Genomic DNA, 19,419 nt, shown 5'->3' on the forward strand with positions numbered 1-19,419 from the left:
TGCCTTCAATGCTACGTCTTCCTGTGCCTCATACGATTTCCTGTGGCTGGGGAAATTTCAAAACAATGCTGCTTCCATGAGATTTACAGGCATCTGTCTCAGAAGCAATGCTTTTCTTTGACTAAGATATTATACTGAGCTCATTAATTTTTCTAAAGTGCCACTATCCTGGCTTCCCCTTTTGTTTTTTCTATTAAGGGATATTTTGCTTTTTCCATATTTTCAATAACAGAACTTTCTCATTTTTATGATGGATTTAAAGGTGAACAGAAAACGCACTTTCCAGCAGAGTGGCATCATAACACTTTTGTAGACATGTTCCCAGAGAGGTGCATCATTTAGAATCATGGAGTATCAAGCTGGAAGGTCATTCATTCCCAAATGGGGGAATCTAGAACTCCAGAATTGGTGGTGTCTTTTCACTTCTGCAGGTTTCACAAAGGGACACCTTAGTAACCCTGAGAAGCCTATTCACGATTTTACACATTTCCCCAGCAGAGGCATCCTTAGTAAATGGATCCAGGCTGACTTGGATCTTCTCTGCTTTCCCGTTAAATGGTGACCCAGAGGACGTAACACAGCAGAATGGGTACACAAAGTATGAAATTTGGCCGCATGCAATCAGCCCAGAAATACCCCTTAAGCTAAGAGGGATCTTTCCCCCATTACATCTTTCTCCCAAATTTTTATTGTTTTGATTATTGTTCATTTTATCCAGTTGTTTATTTACTGGACTAAATTTCAGGAGAAGATCCACAGTATTACTCTAAGACTGTAGCCTCCACTGTCAGCCCCAAGTGTACATCTCTCTAGAGAAAACTGTGGTTATTTTTCAATCCAAGTTTTTCTTAGCTTAATGGAAGGTTTATCTTCTTTGGCTTGATTCTTCATGGATGCAGAAATCAACTGGTCACTCTCCTCTCCATAAAAAAGCTTTCATTTATTCAGTTAATAAGTTCATTATTCGCCACTATTTCTGCTGATTCCCACAGCCCCTTATCATCTTGTCTCTGGCTGGGTAACCCTATTCTCCCCCTTTACAGACCTGCTATCACATGAAAGTTTCTGTGCGGGGGGCTCAATTCTCTGTGAGCTTTCTTCTTCCTGACTGCTGAGCCAGTAGGGTTTTCCCCATATGTGTCTGAGATGATCCACTCTTGTCTTCTGGACACTTTTAGCCACATCTCCAATTTGTAGGTATCGTTCAGACCTCTCTCCATCTACTCTCCTTAGAATAACATCATGTCAGTTCAGCCTGTGTTATTGCTGACATGTCTTACGTAAAGTTCCACACCTGTATGTGTGTCAAGTACATAGTGTACTCAGTGTTCACTAGTTGGTAGTTTTGGAGGGAATAAGAGAGAATCCGTGGGCCTGGAAATGGCACTTGGGAACTCCAGTCCCAGGCTCTATAAATAAAAGACATCTAGTCTTATGTGTGGACAAAATAAATCAAACTAAACATGTAAGATCTGTCTCTCTTTCCTTTTCTCTCTCCCTCTCTCTTGCTTTCACTTGCTTCCTTCCTCCTTCCTCCCTTCATTGCTTTTGGTTGGTATATAGAGCATGCCAGCATGTTTGAGAACAATTAATGAGGTGATCTTTTATGAGTGTCAGTGCTCCAGAAGGAAGTGTCAGTGCTCCAAAAGCACACTGGGAGTGCTTTTACTCTCCTCTTGGACAAAGTAGCGCTGCTGTCCGCAGACAGAGTGAGCTCTGAATTCAGGGGTAATTAACCCACCTTCTCAACCCCTTTGATTATCAATCCTTTAGGTCAGTGCTTCTCAAACATTAATGGGCATCCAAATTGACCGGGGATTCTGCTAACCATTCAGCACGTCTGGGTGGGTCCTGACATCTGAGACCCCAACAAGCTCCAGGAGCTGCGGATGCTGCTCAGCCATGGACCATATACTTTGAGAAGTAACGGCAAAGAACACGTGCCTTCTTTTTTTTTTTTTTTTTTTGCAGTACGCGGGCCTCTCACTGTTGTGGCGTCTCCCGTTGCGGAGCACAGGCCCCGGACGCGCAGGCTCAGCGGCCATGGCTCACGGGCCCAGCCGCTCCGCGCCACGTGGGATCTTCCCAGACCGGGGCATGAACCCGCGTCCCCTGAATCGGCAGGCGGACTCTCAACCACTGCGCCACCAGCGAAGCCCTTCAGTTGCTATTTTAAAGGGAGCCAAGGGAGTCTATACAATGAATGTTTATGTGGCAAGGGCAAGCCCTGGGCTACCACTGAGCTAAAGGCAACAGAAAGTTGACCATGAGCCAGGGGCTAAATTCTGGCCACACTACACTTTCAGATGATTAAAGGTCTCCCCTTTATCCTTCTAGACTACTCTCCCTGCCCCGGGTATAGATAGCTCATATCTGCAAGTTGGCTAACGTTTGATAGAAAGCCAATGGATTGGAGTTCAATTTGTTACTCACGAGGCTTATGTCCCCTTGCCAGTACTTATGCAGAGAGTCCTACAAACCCTAATGGTCAATCTCAAATTCATCACTTGGAAATAAGATTCCTTTCTGGTCAGCATCATAGAATATTGTAATCAACCGACCTCTGAGATTTAAATATAGGCTCCACTGGCAGTAAGGGAGCATATCACCTTTCAGGAAAGATTTCAAATAGAATTGTACTTAAAAAAAGATTTTTGCTCACTGTGACTTTTGATTTTAGTTTTGATATATCAGCAGCATCTATTTTTATTTCATTCAGTGTAAAAGTCCCTTTCAGCACTCCTAGGGGGAAATACATATTCAGTTAAAAAATTAGAAGTGAGATTTTAGAAAGGTGAAGAGCCATAAGGGTTAACCTAATTCAATATACATTTAAAATTTTGAAACACATCTTTCACACTTACTGATGGCTGAGGTAGTTGATTAGACTTCCATGTGGAAAGTTTTATCACTGAGATTCATTCTCCATCTTTTTCTTATAAAAGAAACCCATGAAACAAATATAGGTATAGTTTCTCATTTTGTATCTGTGTTAATTTAAATTGATGTGTATTTAAAATTGTTCTTTGTATTATCAAGAACATTCAGAAGCAATAAATATTTGAGGTATTGTTCATTAGTTATTGATGTTCTTATGTTTCAAATAATATTTAGGATTTACAGATTTCATCTTTCTGGTCATGACAACAATATACTCTTTCCTCCCAAATTTGGCCAATTTTACATCCCTTAAATGTTCTTCCTTAGGATTGATGGGGTGTAGGTCTGTGCTTGCTGTGTGAGTGAGTCTGAGAGCACTGATACCCACGCTGGTAAAGAGAAAGCACCTATTCTGAGAGGCAAGGTAGGGCAATGGACAGAACACAGGCTTTGAGTCAGGCAGGTTTGGGTATGAATCTTTGCTCTTCCACCTATACTTAATCTATCTAAATCTCAGATTTATCCTTTTATCTAATAAGTAATAACCTAGCTTTAAAGGTTGGTGTGGAGATTAGACTATATAATACCAAAGCCCGAGGCACGTAACAAGTAGTCACAAATACTTGTCTGTTTTTTCCCTCACTTTTAACACTAGCTCATTATCTAACTTAATGCCTGGTGCTTAGCTGTTCTAGGCTTCAACATCCTTTTATCTACCTGGAGACAACAGAAGTATGATATCAACAAAAATATTACAGTAAATGTAAACTGGAGCTTTTCATTTTCAAAGCACTTTAACCTACATTATTTCACATGATTCTCAGCATCTCCCAGGGAATCATCTTTATTCTACCTATTGCAGAATCATTGTAATGATGAAAAAAGATAATTGATGTAAAATGCTTTGAAATAATGATACACATATGTACATATTTGTAGATAAGACACGGTTACTATTATTCTGATTGTTATCCTATATTTAATGTGTGTTTCTAAGGATAATGAAATAAATGAGAATAATAGATTATAAAATAACCAAAATAGATTTCATTTGAATTATTATACTTTCTGAAATGATTTTTCCACCTAGACCCCTTGGTTCATAAAGACTAGGGTATGTGTTTATAAGTCTGCGTGTGCAAATACACTTTCTTAAGATTGAATTCCATATGAGGAAATACACAAATATGTATTTTTTCTAATGTAAATTTGAGATGAAGTATGAATCTGGAATCTATGGATGCCATGATTTCAAATGTCATGACGTGGAGACTCTTCTTTCCTCCCCCTCACACAAAAATACCACTACCTAAATTTCTAGTTCATTAGAAAAAGCATGGATTAGAAATGGAAGTAAGCTTCTACCCTGGGCTCCCCAGAGAGTGTAATGAGTTACTCTTCATGTATTTGAAACAATCTCTAAATAAATGATCATTTCGGACCCAACCAGCAGTGGAAGAGAGAGTTTCCGAGGCACATAGGAACCTGCCTAAAGTGCCCCCTTGGGTTATCAAGCACATTTCGATGCCCAGGCTATGCTTGGAACTCTACTAGGCATGCCGACATGTCAGTCCTTCAAGTAGAATGGCAGGGCCTCGGATTTGTCATTTTAGCCATAGGAAAATACGTAAAGGCAGAGCAAAAATCAACGATAGCTGGAAAAGTCATATGTAGGTAGATTTTAAATAGTTCCAGCCATCCGCTGATGAAATATGAGGACAAGATGGTAACTGGACATTTGTGAGGTATGGCGTTAGGCCACCCTAAAAATGTCTGTTGACCCCTTAGGCACGTTTAGGCTTACAGAATAGTGAATTTGGATGGAATTTTAGGGAAGGAGAGTGAGGTTCTGGCAGGGATGGTAACTTGCTGAAGGTCACATAGGTCTTAAGTGGTAAATACTAGAACCTCTCTGCTACATATAAGGATGGAATAGCACAGTCATAAAGAACATGGGACAGCAGAAATATTACTTAAGCTTAAACCCCCTTCTGACTCTTGGTAACTGTGTAACCTAGGGAAAGTCATTTACCATCTCCTGTGCCTGTTTCCTCAGCTGAAAAATGGGGACAATAATATACTCATCTCATATAGTTGTTCTAAGGATTAAATAATATACTATATAAAAAAGAGAGTATGCAAGTGCCTGGGACATAATAAATACAGTTATAATAAATAACAAATTGAAGCAATTCTTATTACCACCAGGACAGAAACCGCTCCTACTTCTTCAGGTGATACCTAGTCCAATGTATCCTTTATACTTGTTTGACCAATTCAGAAAAGTTGAATGAGAACCAAATCCTTCATGTGAACAAAAAAAGTTACAGTTGAAAATGCTACATCTGGAGAACATTCTTGTATAGCACAGCATTTTTAGTGCCTTAAGTCTTATCAATTGAAGCTGTTATTTTTAGTAGCAGTCTATTCAGACTTCTGAAATGAAGGATTCGCCTTTAATGGAAAATGTCTATTTCATCCTAAGTATGGAACCCAGTGACCCTGGCTTGGGTATTCTCCCCGGCAGCTTCCACTGTGTGCTGAGCACAGAACGAAGATACAGACTGAGACAAATTTACTTCAGAGGTTATAGACTGGAGGCATAACTATGTGTGGGAGTGGGCCATGAAAAATGCAACCTCAACTCTCCCCTTGAACTCACAGTAATTTATCTTGGAAACATTGTTGAGTTCCCTGAACTGCAAGATAAGTAACTTGCTCCCAGCAGCTTTAAATATTCTGCCAGGGACGAGCCTTCGCTATGCCTTGTGCTCTGAGCGTGCTGTGCCATGGCTGGAACCGTGAATAGCACCCAGCATGCTTCAAAGAGGCAATGATCTGAAGTACAGTGTGCCTAGGCTAACTTCTTCTAGGAACAAACGACTTTGTAGATGAGGAAGGAAATTAAACGGCAGCTGCCACACCCTCATTTAAGGAAGACAGTCCTAGAGGTACCCAAACAGAAGGCAAAACCACTTACTTGTTAAAACAACATTTTGCCTACTTTATTAATTGGTTCTCTATGTACGTAGGTATATGGCACCTACTCAGTGTAGGCACAGTTCCAGGCACTGAGAATAGGCAGTGAACACAACAGAGTGGCTCTGCTCATGGCACGGACCCTCTGTGTGCCGGGCACTGTGCTGGCAATACGCAGATGAGTAAGATCCAGGTAATTAATGAGATTCTGTGCAAGGAGTTCAGAGTGAGAGGGGAGAGAGGAACATGGCAATAAAATGTGGTGTGGTCAGGGCTGGAGGGCTCCCTGTGACCTCTGAAGGTAAGGGAGGGTTCCTGGAGAAAATGATCTCCAAGATGACTCCTGAAGGGGAAAGAGGAGTTAATCAGTGGTTTTTCTAGACAGAGGGAGCATCTTTTGCCAAGGCCCAGAGAAGAGAGAAGAAACTACAGGTGTCTCGGTGTGGCTGCATGGCTGGAGGGTGAATCTGGAGAGACAGATAGGGACCAGATGATGAAGAGTCTTGGAAACCATGTCACAGAGTTTTATATTTCATCCTAGGACAACTGGAAGCTATTGATCACTGTCAATCAAGCAGTGACATGAGCAGATTTCAACTGCGGTACAGAGAATGGACAAGAAAAGGGCAAGGTTGCTCGCAAGGGCACCATAGGGAGAATGCTGCAGAACTAAACAGATGAGTGGAGACGCGGTCTAAACAAAGACAGTGAAAATGGATGGAAAGAACAGGGAAGATTTAAGAAATATTACGGAAGTGATTGCCTGGATGTGGGCGGTAAGGGAGAAGGTGGAATAATAGTTGACTCCCAGGCTTCTAGCGTGGGAAACTACACAGAGATGATGTCAGTCAGTAAGAGACGGAGGTGGATGCGCAGATTCAGGATAAGGAACTACGATTAGTTCAGTTTTGAACACACTGCGTTTGTGGCGTCTAGGGGACATCTAAGTGGGGGTGATCAGTGAGCAACTGGGATGTGTAAGTAAGCCTGAAGATCAGGAGACAGCTATAGACTGAAGTTATCCACACGCAGGTGGTTAAGTCACGGTTGGATCCTGGACGTGGTGAGCACAGAAGCATATGGACGTGGTGAGCACAGAAGAAGATGGAACAGGAATGGATAGAGGTTAGGAGAGAAATAGGGTATATGGAATCACAGAAAAGAGCGGGAAAATGGGAGAGCTTTAAGAAGGATGAAGCCATCAATATCAACTGCTGATGGGGTCGCCCATAATAGGTTACCAAAATGTGTCTATTGGAGGTAGCAGCAGAAAGGTCATTCACTAGTAGAATGACCATCTGTCTGGGTCTGCTTGCAAATGTCCCCATTTATGCCTGTTGTTGAGCATTATTGTTATTAGTGACCCCTGGTGCCTAAATTTGGATAATAAATGATATGATCATCCTGGTCATTGGTTGGTGAGAGCAATCAAAGATAGACTGCAATGGGCGTAGAGATGAATTTTGAAGCGGTGTGGTGAGGCTAATAGAGAGGGAATTTAAAAATCAGATGGATGTCGAACTAGACGGATTTTAAAGATTCTTCCAATCCTGGGACTAGTGCATTGCACTGTTTTCCTTTACTATTCTAAGTCCTTAAGAATCAGTGAGAATCAAGACTCCGTGATACTTCTTATTTTCACACATTACAGAGCTAAGTGCTACTTTCTTACAAATTAGTTTACAAGACCAGCATTCTGTAAATAAAAAATTTTTACTATTCTATATTCATTCTTGAAAATGAATACTAGTTACCTGAACTGATAACTAGTTCATCTCCTCCATATCACAAAGGCAATATAAAGCAGAAATGTGTGAGGTGACTGTCTCCCTGAAGAAATTACTGCTAGTCCTAAATTAAGTAAAAGAATCATTTTTGTCTTTAAAATTATTTTGTACGATATGGCATTAATAATTAGGTTGGAAGTAAATATTCTGCCTCTTATTGCATATACTGTTTGATCTAGGAAAGCTAGGAAAAAAATGCATGCCTGCAAGTTTTTTTAAACCTAATATGTTCTGATTTTTAGAACTTCTAAGTTAGACCAAACCAATGTCTGAGAGAGCTTAAACACTTATATTAAAGACGCAAATAATATGAGCATTTGTCTGTATACCATTTAGGTAGAAAAATCCAAGGGGATTAAAACACTCAATCATTTAGTATGATTATCTCTAGTTGCATCCATGTTGCTGCAAATGGCATTATTTCATTCTTTTCTATGGCTGAGTAATATTCCATTGTATATATGGGCCACATCTTCTTTACCCATTCATTTGTCGATGGACATTTAGGTTGTTTCCATGTCTTGGCTATTGTGAATAGTGCTGCTATGAACATAGGGGTGCGTGTATCTTTTTGACTTATAGTTTTGTCTGGATATATGCCCAGGATTGGTATTGCAAGTCAGAAAGAGAAAGACAAATACCATATGATATCACTTATATGTGGAATCTAAAATATGACACAAATGAACCTAGCTGTGAAACAAAGAGAATCAGAGACATAGAGAATAAACTGGTGGTTGTCAAGGGGGAGGTGGGTGGGCGAGGGTTGGATTGGGAGTGTGGGATTAGCAGATGCAAACTAGTATATATAGCATGGAAAAACAACAAGGTCTTACTGTAGAGCACAGGGAACTATATTCAGTATCCTGTGATACACCATAATGGAAAAGAATATGAAAAAGACTATGTGTATATGTATGATGGAGTCACTTTGCTGTACAGTAGTAATTACCACTACATTATAATTCAACCATACTTCAATAAAAAATAAATAAAAAATAAATAAATTTATTTCACCAAGGGAAAAACAAAACAAACAAAAAACAATCATTATCATAAGTAAAATAATATCTCAGGACAACAGAAAAGTTATACGAAAAAATGACTTTTAAGTCCATATGGATATTGGGTTAGGTCCAGGGAGACAACCAAGAGTTTCAAGTCCCCTTGCCTTTTTTTTTTTTTTTTTTTTTTTGCGTTACGTGGACCTCTCACTGTTGTGGCCTCTCCCGTTGCGGAGCACAGGCTCCGGACACGCAGGCTCAGTGGCCATGGCTCACGGGCCCAGCCGCTCCGCGGCATGTGGGATCCTCCCGGACCGGGGCACAAACCCGTGTCCCCTGCATCGGCAGGCGGACTCTCAACCATTGCGCCACCAGGGAAGCCCTGCCTTTTGTTTTTAAAAAAATAAATTTATTTATTATTTATTTATATTTTTGGCTGTGTTGGGTCTTTGTGTGGTGCACGGGCTTCTCATTGTTGCGGCTTTTCTTGTTGTGGAGCACAGGCTCTAGGCACACGGGCTTCAGTACCTGTGGCATGCGGGCCCAGTAGTTGTGGCACACGGGCTTAGTTGCTCCACGGCATGTGGGATCTTCCCGGGCCAGGGCTCAAACCCGTGCCCCCTGCATTGGCCAGGCGGATTCTTAACCACTGCGCCACCAGGGAAGTCCTCAAGTCCCTTTGTCTTTAGTAGAATAGTAAAACCACTTGTAAATGTCCGCACATGAGACCCTTTCTCACTGCTGTTGAATTTGATGACTGAAGGTCAAACTTCCAGCCATAAGCCTGTCCTTTCCTCCCTGCTCCGGTTTACTGAGTTTAGTTTTGAGTAATTAGGTACTGTGGGGTGAAAATAGGGTGACTTTTAAAAGTCCCTTTTTATTGTTAAGCTGCAAATGGCTGCCTTTAAAACAGGTGGGGGAGGGCATATTTCTGTGAAAGAAACGGAGAAAAGAAGCTAATGGGAGGCCATAATGTCTCTGGATAGGAAGCCTGTGAATGGCCCCATAAAGCAGGCGGTAACAGAGGAGGATTTTTCTCTCTTCTTGGGTGATTCATAAAAAAGCAATCTATTACTAATCTGACCATACGCTATCATGTTAACTAGTCAATGTAACTAAAAACTTCCTAAACGTATTGCAAATACTTGCATATTACACACTGAAGTTGTCAATAATAAAATTAGGCCAAGTATCCTCTTTTAAAGAAAATATACCCTTTATTCTTCTGATCAGACCTGCAGCATAATATACTGCTTTTCTGAGTTCCAGTTAACTTACCCAGACTTTCTTTGTATCATCTCTGTTTGTGTCTCTTGTGTGCATTTGTTTTGCAGTAAGCAATGGCCTCGCTTTTGCTTCTCTTTGGGATGGCCGCCACCACATAGGACCTGAATGTCCTACTGCTTTCCAGGAACAGAAAGAAGACCCTCTATTTGTCTGTTTCCGTGGCAGCTTGGTAGAAAAAAAAACTGTTGAATGGGCCACAATTTCAGCAGACCATCACGTGAATGGGACCAGTCTCTTTTCTTCCCAAATATCAGAAATTAAGCACTTGGAAAGGAGATTTGGCCAAGATGACCCATTTACAGGCTGGACTCAGCCCAGAGACTATAGAGAAAGCTCGCCTAGAACTGAATGAAAACCCAGACGTTTTACACCAGGATATCCAGCAAGTCAGGGACATGGTCATCACCAGGCCTGACATTGGATTTTTACGCACAGATGATGCCTTCATCCTGAGATTCCTCCGAGCCAGGAAGTTTCACCAAGCAGATGCCTTTAGACTCCTGGCCCAGTACTTCCAGTACCGCCAGCTAAACCTGGACATGTTCAAAAACTTCAAGGCTGATGATCCTGGCATTAAGAGGGCCCTCATCGATGGGTTCCCTGGAGTGCTGGAAAACCGCGATCACTATGGCAGGAAGATTCTTCTGCTGTTTGCAGCCAATTGGGATCAGAGTAGGTAAATGTAGATAGTGTCTTTATTTGTTTTTTTCTTTTTCATAAGCATTGTCACTGCATGTTTGGGGCTGTATGCCTTTACAGGTCACGGGCTCTTATTTAAAAGTATATATTCTACACGTCCACAAAGAGAATTTTAAGGCCACAGGTCTTTTACTGTCATCAATAGGTGATTACAGATCCACAGCAATGTTTTGGAACAAAAGAATCACAGTTTTAGAATTGTAAGAGACCTCAGAAGTTATTCTATTCATCAAAGTGGGTCATTTGTTTTAATAAAATTGAAATCTGGTCTTCTAGGAGAACCATATATTCTGTCTTTAGGGTTCTCATCTTTAACAACAACAAAAATGGATTCAGTAGATGGCTTTAAGTCAAGTGTTTTTAACACATGAACTAATTTCTTGGATCCTCTCCATGACTTTAGTATCTGACCTTTCTTCTGCGTGCCAGACCTTCCCATCCAAATGCCTGCCAGCCATTTCTCCCGCAAAGTCCTATAAAGAACCGCAAACTCAACATGTCCCAAGTGAGTGCAGCATCTTTCCCACTCTCCCCGCTCTTCCATCCCTCCAGTCTCTCGAGCCAGAAATCTGGGTGTCTTCCTGGACCACTCCTTTGCCCTTGCTGCTCACATCCAATTAATTGCCAAGTGCTACCCCTTTCTTCTTAAAACCACCTCAAATCTCTTCACTCTCTTTGCCCCCATGGCTACTGCCCTAGTGTAATTTCTCATTATTTTCTCACCTGCATCACTGAGACAGCCTCCTGACTGGAGTCCCTGCCTCTGGTCTAGTCTCCTCTGAGCCATTGTAGTCTTTACCATCATCAGAGTAACCCTTCCAAAATTCCGTGACGTCGCTCCTCTCATTAAAATTCTTCAGTGACCTGCAGGGTCTTCCAAGTAAAGTAAAGCTCTGTATGATCCACCTTCTGCATCTCCTGCTCTTCTTCACCCTCTGCCCTTTTTCATGCTCTCTGGTTGGAAGTGTAAGCCTTGTCTTAAATAGCTGAGGTTTCAACATGCCTCCAAGCCCCTGGACTTGCCCCACCAGCTACTTAAGGGAGGGATCAACCATTTCTTATGCCAAGTCCAACCATCTTGGACATAACCTGCCTACTGACTCACACCTATCTCTATGGTTCTTCGGGAAGGTAGTCTTTACCTACCTTCCATCCCAACCTGTTTCAGTGAGGTGCCTTCCTCTGCTCACATATTTCCGTTAAAGTAGTTACAGTTGGAGTATAAGAACCACTGTTATTTTAGTTAATATTTTTGAAAACATACCACATACTCTGCTAAGCATTTATATGTACATATATTATCTCATTTAATCCACTCAAGAACTTTGCATGATGGGTGTTCCTATGATCCCTATTTTACATTTGATGACACAAGGTCTTGAGAAGTTAAGGAACTCATTCAGTGTCACACATCTAGTGAAATACAGAGTGGGGTTGACTTGAGAGCAAGTTATCTTAACCTAGCTTTACTGTAATTGCGTGTTTGCTTGTGTGTTCTTTCTTATCCCTCCTCCCAAGACTGCAGGTTCCTTAAGAGCAGGAGACTGTGACTTTTTCCTATTTATCTCTTGGGCACATGGTCCAATAGGCAATAAATGTTGAATGCAAAAGAATGCATGAATTAATCTCCAAAACTTCACCTGTGGCTTGAGCTCTCACAGGGGGATCATACTGAAATTATGGTGTTTGGGGAAACATACGTTTAACTTTAAAAATATACCAAAGAGCCCCTCCCCCAAATATAATAAAAAGGAATTTCTAGGGCGCCCCCTTAGTGCCTCATATGACTATTCCTCCTCCTAAAAATGGTGATTAGTATGGGACACCTTAGGGACCACTGGCTGTTTTCTGGCTGATAAACTGGAATAGAGCAATCTAACCCTGAAAAGGTATTTGAATGTTTTAACGCTCTCAGTCTAGAGATTGTTCCGGTCTGCACCTAGGCCTGGGCTGCCCTGCTATGCCTCTGTTCTGTTATTCCATAAGCATTAAGGATGAGCCTCTTGTTACAATGCTCTACTGATGAGAAAGATTTCCAGGTCTTTACATTCTCGCATATATCATCCACTCAACAAACATGTGACAAGTGTAGACTTTGTGCCAGGGCTTGTGCCAAAGCACAAGGACATGATGAACACGATGAAAATACAAGGTCCCTCCAGCAAACAACCCCTTGGGCCACCCACTGTCCAGTTATGGTGCAAACACATAGACAGCTAACTCCCATCTACCACAGGAGAATTCCTTTTGAGACGTAAACCATCAACACAGGACGTGAGTCTTAAACTAGAGGGAACAGCTGTCCTCTCGAAAAGGGCACATGAACATTTTTTGTGCTTTAGTTGAACGTGTTGGAGAACTTGTATCTGCTAAGACGGATGACGCACAGAACACCAGTAAGCGATGATTGACACAGGAGGAGATAAATCATCATGAAATATCTTGTTTTGTATTAGTCTTTGGTCTGTATGTACCTCAAAATGTGTTAAGAAGCAAGAAGAAACAAGCCTTTAAGGGAATAATTCAAATCTTTATGATTAAGATAACCTTGAAAGAGTTACTTCACGTCTCTGGTCCTCAGTTTCCTCAGGTGTAAAATAAAAAGCTTGAACTAGGTAATCCCTGAGATATCTTCTAGCTCTAATGGCTCATGAATGTGAAGCTCATTCAGCCTGATCCTATGGATGGAGAGGGATTTTAAAATTCACTTTATAGGCTCCTGATTCACTAGGTTCTTTGAAGTAATCCTTTCTTCTCTCTCTCTCACACACACACACACACACACACACACACAATCTCTTTCTTCCACCCCTCCTACCCCTCCCAAAGCTGGGTCTACTTGAGGCCGTTTGTTTCAAATTGTAGAATACTATTTGTTCCAAACCACTTTGGCTTTAACAAGAAGGTGAACGATAAGGCCATCTTACTGATAGCCAAAGATGATTAGAAGCAAACAAACCTCAATTTGAACCTGGATGCTGTCATGTGATTTACTGGTTATATGACCTGGGACAAGCAACCTCTTGATGGTTATCTAATGATGTAGTTGGGAGGACTGAATGAAACAAGGCATTTAAGGTACACAGCGCATTGCTTGGCCCATGGTGAACAACTAATGTTAGCTTCTAGTATTATCGCAAACACTATTAAACCTCCCACTACAAATATAATAGAGCACAGATGGTAAATAAGTTAAAAATAGAGACAGGCGTACAATATTTGAGAACAGCAGAGGGCCGACGAGTGTGAGCTGCCCCTCGCCCATCCTCAACAGTTGTTAGCTTTCTCCCCAGAAGTGTTCCCTGTCACACAGACCTAGCCTAATGGAACCCTGAAGGGCTGAAGAGTTAGCACAGCTTTGCAGAATGATTACTTGACTCTCGTGGGGAGCCCGAGATGACTGGAAAGTGATTTGAACGCCTTATATAAAAGGTTTACTGAGATTAAAATGGTTATTAATATTTATTAAAACGACGTAAATCTCATTCATCTAGACCCAGACAGCCTGAGTAAGAGCCCAGAACAGTGAGTGATGAGAAGTGCCACCCTCCAGGGGCATGTGCAGGGCTAGGTGTGCCCACAGAGCACAGGAGCCTCCGAGCACAAACTGGCCTCCTCAGCCGACTTCTGTCTTTCCTGAGGCTGCCGGGCTGGACCGAAACGAGTTAGATTACATCAGCACCCATCTACTCATTCACACAATGAACCTGGCACCTCCAGGTTCAGTAGAGTGTACATTTCAGCTCCGGAGCCTGGTGTGTAACGGAGACCTAAGGAAACACTCTTGTTCAATGAGCCTTTTGATCTTTTTCACCTAAATTCCTAACAACATTGGCAAGAATTCCCGACTTGTCCCCTAATATCTGATAAAAAAATACGTCTATTTCTTGTTTCTTTATGAGTTGCATACTTGCATGGGGCCACACAGCCTGATTTGCCCAGGAATGCCCTTCCCACCAAGGGGAAAATGTGAGCACAGAAGAACTCGTCTATTTTTTTCTGGATTTTGCTCAGTTAACAAAAGAGCTAAAAATTGGTCAGGTTATTTTACTTTCTGGAGCCTCAGTATTATCAAATGGAAATGGATCTAGTACCTGGCATGTGGAGCTGTTGCAAGGATTAACCCCAAGTACTCTAGTTGATGGTGTCCAAGGGGCAGAATAGGCTAGTGATTAAATGCACAAACTCTGAAGCCAGATGGCCAGCTTCAAATTCCAGCCGCCTCCTAACCAGCTATGGGATCCTGAGCAAGTTGCTTAAATTCTTATTATCCTCAGTTTCTCACCTGTGAAGTGGGGAGGACCATGATCACAGATTAGCTCTAGTCAATAAATGGCAGCTCTTTCTTAAGAAAAAAACCTCAAAGCAGGCAAGTGTCTAGGATATCAGGTCACAAGATGTTGTTTCTAAGGGCAGCAGAATTTGATGCCATTACTAACTTGCCTCCTCCTGAAAAGTACAGACAGTACAGCTAAGACCCAAGCACCACGCTCCAAAGTCCTCCATGGTAGCTCAGTTGTGGCTGGCAGGCTCTAAGAAGTCACCTGGTCTTAGTGTCCCTACCTGTTATGTTTACTATAGTCTCAGGATATCAGAAAAGCATCGGCGGGGAGCAGTCCAGGTAATACAAGCCCCACAATAGACTCCAATAGTATCTGTTGGTGCCATGTGCAAGACCAGCTGGTCCCCAAGTACTTTAATGGGGGACAAAACAATTGGAAATGCATTGTAAATCAAAATATATAAAATTACACTGGACATTCTTTTGTCAGTGTATTGTTTCTTTCCCACAACTGAAAGCTCAAAAATCAGCAGCCAGGGCTTCCCTGGTGGCGCAGTGGTTGAGAGTCCGCCTGCCGATGCAGGGGACGCGGGTTCATGCCCCGGTCCGGGAAGATCCCACGTGCCGCGGAGCGGCTGGGCCTGTGAGCCGTGGCCGCTGAGCCTGTGCGTCCGGAGCCTGTGCTCCGCAACGGGAGAGGCCACGACAGTGAGAGGCCCGCGTACCGCAAAAAAAAAAAAAAAAAAAATCAGCAGCCAGGTGGAAAATTAGTTGCAAAGTTGGTTCTTTGAGGAGGCTGAGGCATTCTAAGGAAGAGCCACGTTAGGGTAATTCAGCGGAGAGAAAAGGCAGCTGATGGACAGCTTGATTACTACCTTCGAGTATACAGAGTTATTATAAGAAGGCAATGAATCCTGTAGGCTCTCCTTCCCCAGGATACAGAACCAGGGACAAAAGATTTGCACTGAAGCACAACCATCTGGATTGAAGATAAGGGAGCCTGAGCCACGGCTTCAGCCCCAGGGCTGGGACAAGGGTGAGGGGTTGGTGCATTTGCTTGGGATGCAAAATTGAAGGGGGCACCGAAACACTTCATTAATCAAAGGAAATAACATTGTCATAAAATATTTTTTAGAATCAAAATTAACGCAAACAAAACTTCCTGATGAACAGAATATCCAAATTTTCAAGAAGGCAGGATAAGAATTATTGAGTTCTCCTTGTGCTTTGCGTTCCAATATGGCTCAGCACAGCATTGCTCAGGCCAATCAGATTTCTCCAGGGAAGAGCCTTAAGTTGGTTCCTAGTCAGTTATATTACAGTGTATAATTTTGTACAGCTGTTAGGACCTTATGGTTCCCAAGCATTTCCACGTACGCTTTCTGACGTGATGCTCATAACCATTTGAGGAGTTTCAGTATCACTAAGTTACAAATAACAAAGAAGAGGTTTGGGGAGGAGAGGATACTTTCTAAACACGGAGCATGATGACTCGTCAACGGAAAAACTTGAGACTCAAGGCTCCCAATTCCAAGCTCATTGCAAAGACACTTGGAGCTCACTGCTCAGCTCCTGAGTGATTAGATATTTCAGAATATCCACGGAGCTTCTCAAAGGCTGGAAGTGGATTTCCTGGTGGTAGACAAGGGTGTAGATGAAGACGACCACAGTGGAGAGGATCTAAGATTTAAGAGCAGAGATTCTCAAAGGAAGCACAACTGGCATTTGCTTAGCTCTTAATGGGCAGGACTGTGTCCAGCATTGGGAATGTCTAGCATCCCCTGTCCCAGGTGCCGTCATCACCTGAACGACCACCTTCATATTTCCAAAGCCCTTAGGGGAGCCGAACCCACTGTGAGAACCCCTGATGGGGCGTGTCTAAAAACGTCCTAACATCAATGTCAACAACACCCTTTGTTAATTGCCTTTGTGCCAAGTGTTTGATACATATAATTTCTAATTCCTACCATAGTCCTGCAAGGATCTATGTTATGTGTGTAGGTAATCTATAAAAGAGATGAAATGCTTCTCCTGTCTGTCTGAATAGAAGGACTATGCCTTCCCATGAAACCCTAGCTATGGTCTCATTCCTACCCTGAACTCAAAGCTTCCAGAGCTTCTTACAATCAAAATCTGAATCACTGGTGTGTTGCTAAGTGGCAAAGCAGCCCTGGGGTCCAAATGCAAGATTTTTCACAGCCTCCTTTCAGCTCCCTCTCCTAGCCAAGAAGCCCAGGGTGTCTCGGTGTAAACAACAAAGCCATTCCTCGTGAGTTCCCGTGGGGCTCAGACAGTGAAGGATGAGCATTGCAAGTTGGGTGCACCAGAAGTTGAGATGAATCTGGAGGCTCAATGGGGAGGGCCCTAATAAGAGTGGGAAGAAAGGGAGTGGAGAGGGACCCATCACTTCAGTTTGAGCAAATAAGAAGATGGGTGGGGTGCTGAACAACAGACAAGACTTGCTAGTCTCTTTTTAACTATGTGGTTAGTATTTTGTTAAATGCAGTAGCGTAACACTTGAAAAATAACTATACATAAGAGCTGGGCCTGTAATGTATTCAGGCTGCAGAAAATACTAGGGCCCATGTGCAGTTTATTGACTCCTCATGAGATGGTACTTATGAGAATTGGGTCCATAGGTTAGGGACCAGTGATTAAGAGTATGGTTCAATCCCAGCGTTACCACTTGTGAGCTATGTGACTCTGGGTGATGTAGCTCTTTAAGTTTTCGGCTTTCTCAAATGGGACCTGGCAGTAACCCTAGCTAAGATTGCTGTGAGGATCCGAGATAATACAGGCAAAGCACTTGGCGGAGCCTTTTTTTTTTTCTGCGGTACGCGGGCCTCTCACTGTTGCGGCCTCTCCCGTTGCGGAGCACAGGCTCTGGACGCGCAGGCTCAGCGGCCATGGCTCACGGGCCCAGCCGCTCTGCGGCATGTGGGATCTTCCCGGACCGGGGCACGAACCTGTGTCCCCTGCATCGGCAGGCGGACTCTCAACCACTGCGCCACCAGGGAAGACCTTGGCGGAGTCTTTGACACACCATTAGCGTTCAGTGTATGGAAACAAGCCCTGTTAACCATTTTATAGTGTAATTATCTACTGTAAAACTTGCTATTGTTTAGCGGGATGAATCCAAGGTTCACTCGTTCCTCCATGCACTCCAGAGTCGCGCTGAACAGTTAGAGTTGGCCAGCTCTGGGTGAGTTCCTGAAGGTCCAAAGGAGCTCCGCATCCCAGAATGGCATCTCACACAAGCCCCCCCGGCCCCCCTCCCAGTCCCTTCAGGTGTGAAACGACAGGAAGATGAATGATACTAGGGTACTTGACCTTCCTGCTGTCACAATTCTGAGAGCAAGGACACTGCCATGTTTACTTTGCAACGAAGAAATCAACCGAGGATCTATCTGCTCTCAGGGACCGGGCGCTTTCCCACTCACACTTTTTTCTGGACAGGCATTCAGCTTCTCCTCGTCGCCTCATGCCAGACGTGATGGAGCTAAAGGATATGCTGGCGATCCAGCTCCTTCAGACGTCACCGGTTATTGCTGAGCTGTGGCAGCCTCCAAAGGGCTGGCGTGGCCTGCGTCTCGACAGCACGGTGGTGGGAGATGCGCATTAAGTGGGTTTTCTCTTCTGAGTAAAACCCTGAGCTAGTGGGTGGGATGTAAGTCTTCAGACTATAAATAAGCCACTTGATGGAGGTTCACCTTTAGCTTTTGCAAGAGCATAAAAGAGCTTTTTTTTTTTTTAACAACTTTATTTATTGGAGTATAATTGCTTTACAATGGTGTGTTAGGTTCTGCTTTATAACAAAGTGAATCAGTTATACATATACCCCCACATCCCTTCCCTCTTGCGTCTCCCTCCCTCCCACCCTCCCTATCCCACCCCTCTAGGTGGTCACAAAGCACCAAGCTGATCTCCCTGTGCCATGCCATGAAACTGAGTTATTTGTAGTGAGGTGGATGGACCTAGAGTCTGTCATACAGAGTGAAGTAAGTCAGAAAGACAAATACTGTATGCTAACACATATATATGGAATCTAAGAAAATAAAAGAGCTTTTTACAAGCAGCGGGGGGTCTACACCTCGTTCAGTTTTACTGTCCTAAGTATAAGAACTTGTGAACGAGGGGCCAGATTTCCAAAATGTCAGTGCTGAATGTTGGGTAGCCAAGGGGGAGGCAAGTCAGGTGGACTTTGTGCTTCTCACCAGGGCCATGAGGCAACCCTCCTCCCCAGTCCCAGGCCCTATCGAGGCAGGTTCAGGAAAAGGTCTAGCTCTCTGTTCTTCCTACAGAAACATTCCCAGCATCGTTCTGGGAGTGATTAGTTTTCCAATTGTTGTGACCATGGCAATGGGCAAAGTTGAACCGAGGAGAAGGAGAGTATTACAACCACAAAATCAGACAGTGTTGAGCGCTTACCTTGCGGCAGGCAGTAATGCTCTTAGGTAGTCACTATTCATATCCTTATTTTGCAGGTGATGAGATTGAGACT

The 19,419-nt window shown here is 43.0% G+C and overlaps 1 protein-coding gene and 1 long non-coding RNA gene across 2 annotated transcripts in view; one reads left to right on the forward strand and one right to left on the reverse strand.

Annotated features, from left to right (window-relative positions):
- CLVS1 (clavesin 1) overlaps positions 1-19,419 on the forward strand; it is a 226,541-nt gene that overhangs the window by 75,801 nt on the left and 131,321 nt on the right. The window contains exon 5 of the mRNA XM_032609816.1: positions 9,985-10,613. Within this exon, the coding sequence (XP_032465707.1) occupies positions 10,159-10,613 (455 nt within the window). The 5' untranslated portion in view covers positions 9,985-10,158. The remainder of the gene's footprint in view (positions 1-9,984; positions 10,614-19,419) is intronic.
- The window catches only part of LOC116742337, a 124,020-nt gene that overhangs the window by 31,513 nt on the left and 73,088 nt on the right, over positions 1-19,419 (reverse strand). The gene's annotated exons all lie outside the window — the stretch shown is intronic.

This window comes from Phocoena sinus, chromosome 17 (genome assembly GCF_008692025.1).
Source record: "Phocoena sinus isolate mPhoSin1 chromosome 17, mPhoSin1.pri, whole genome shotgun sequence".
Classification (NCBI taxonomy): Eukaryota; Metazoa; Chordata; class Mammalia; order Artiodactyla; family Phocoenidae; genus Phocoena; species Phocoena sinus.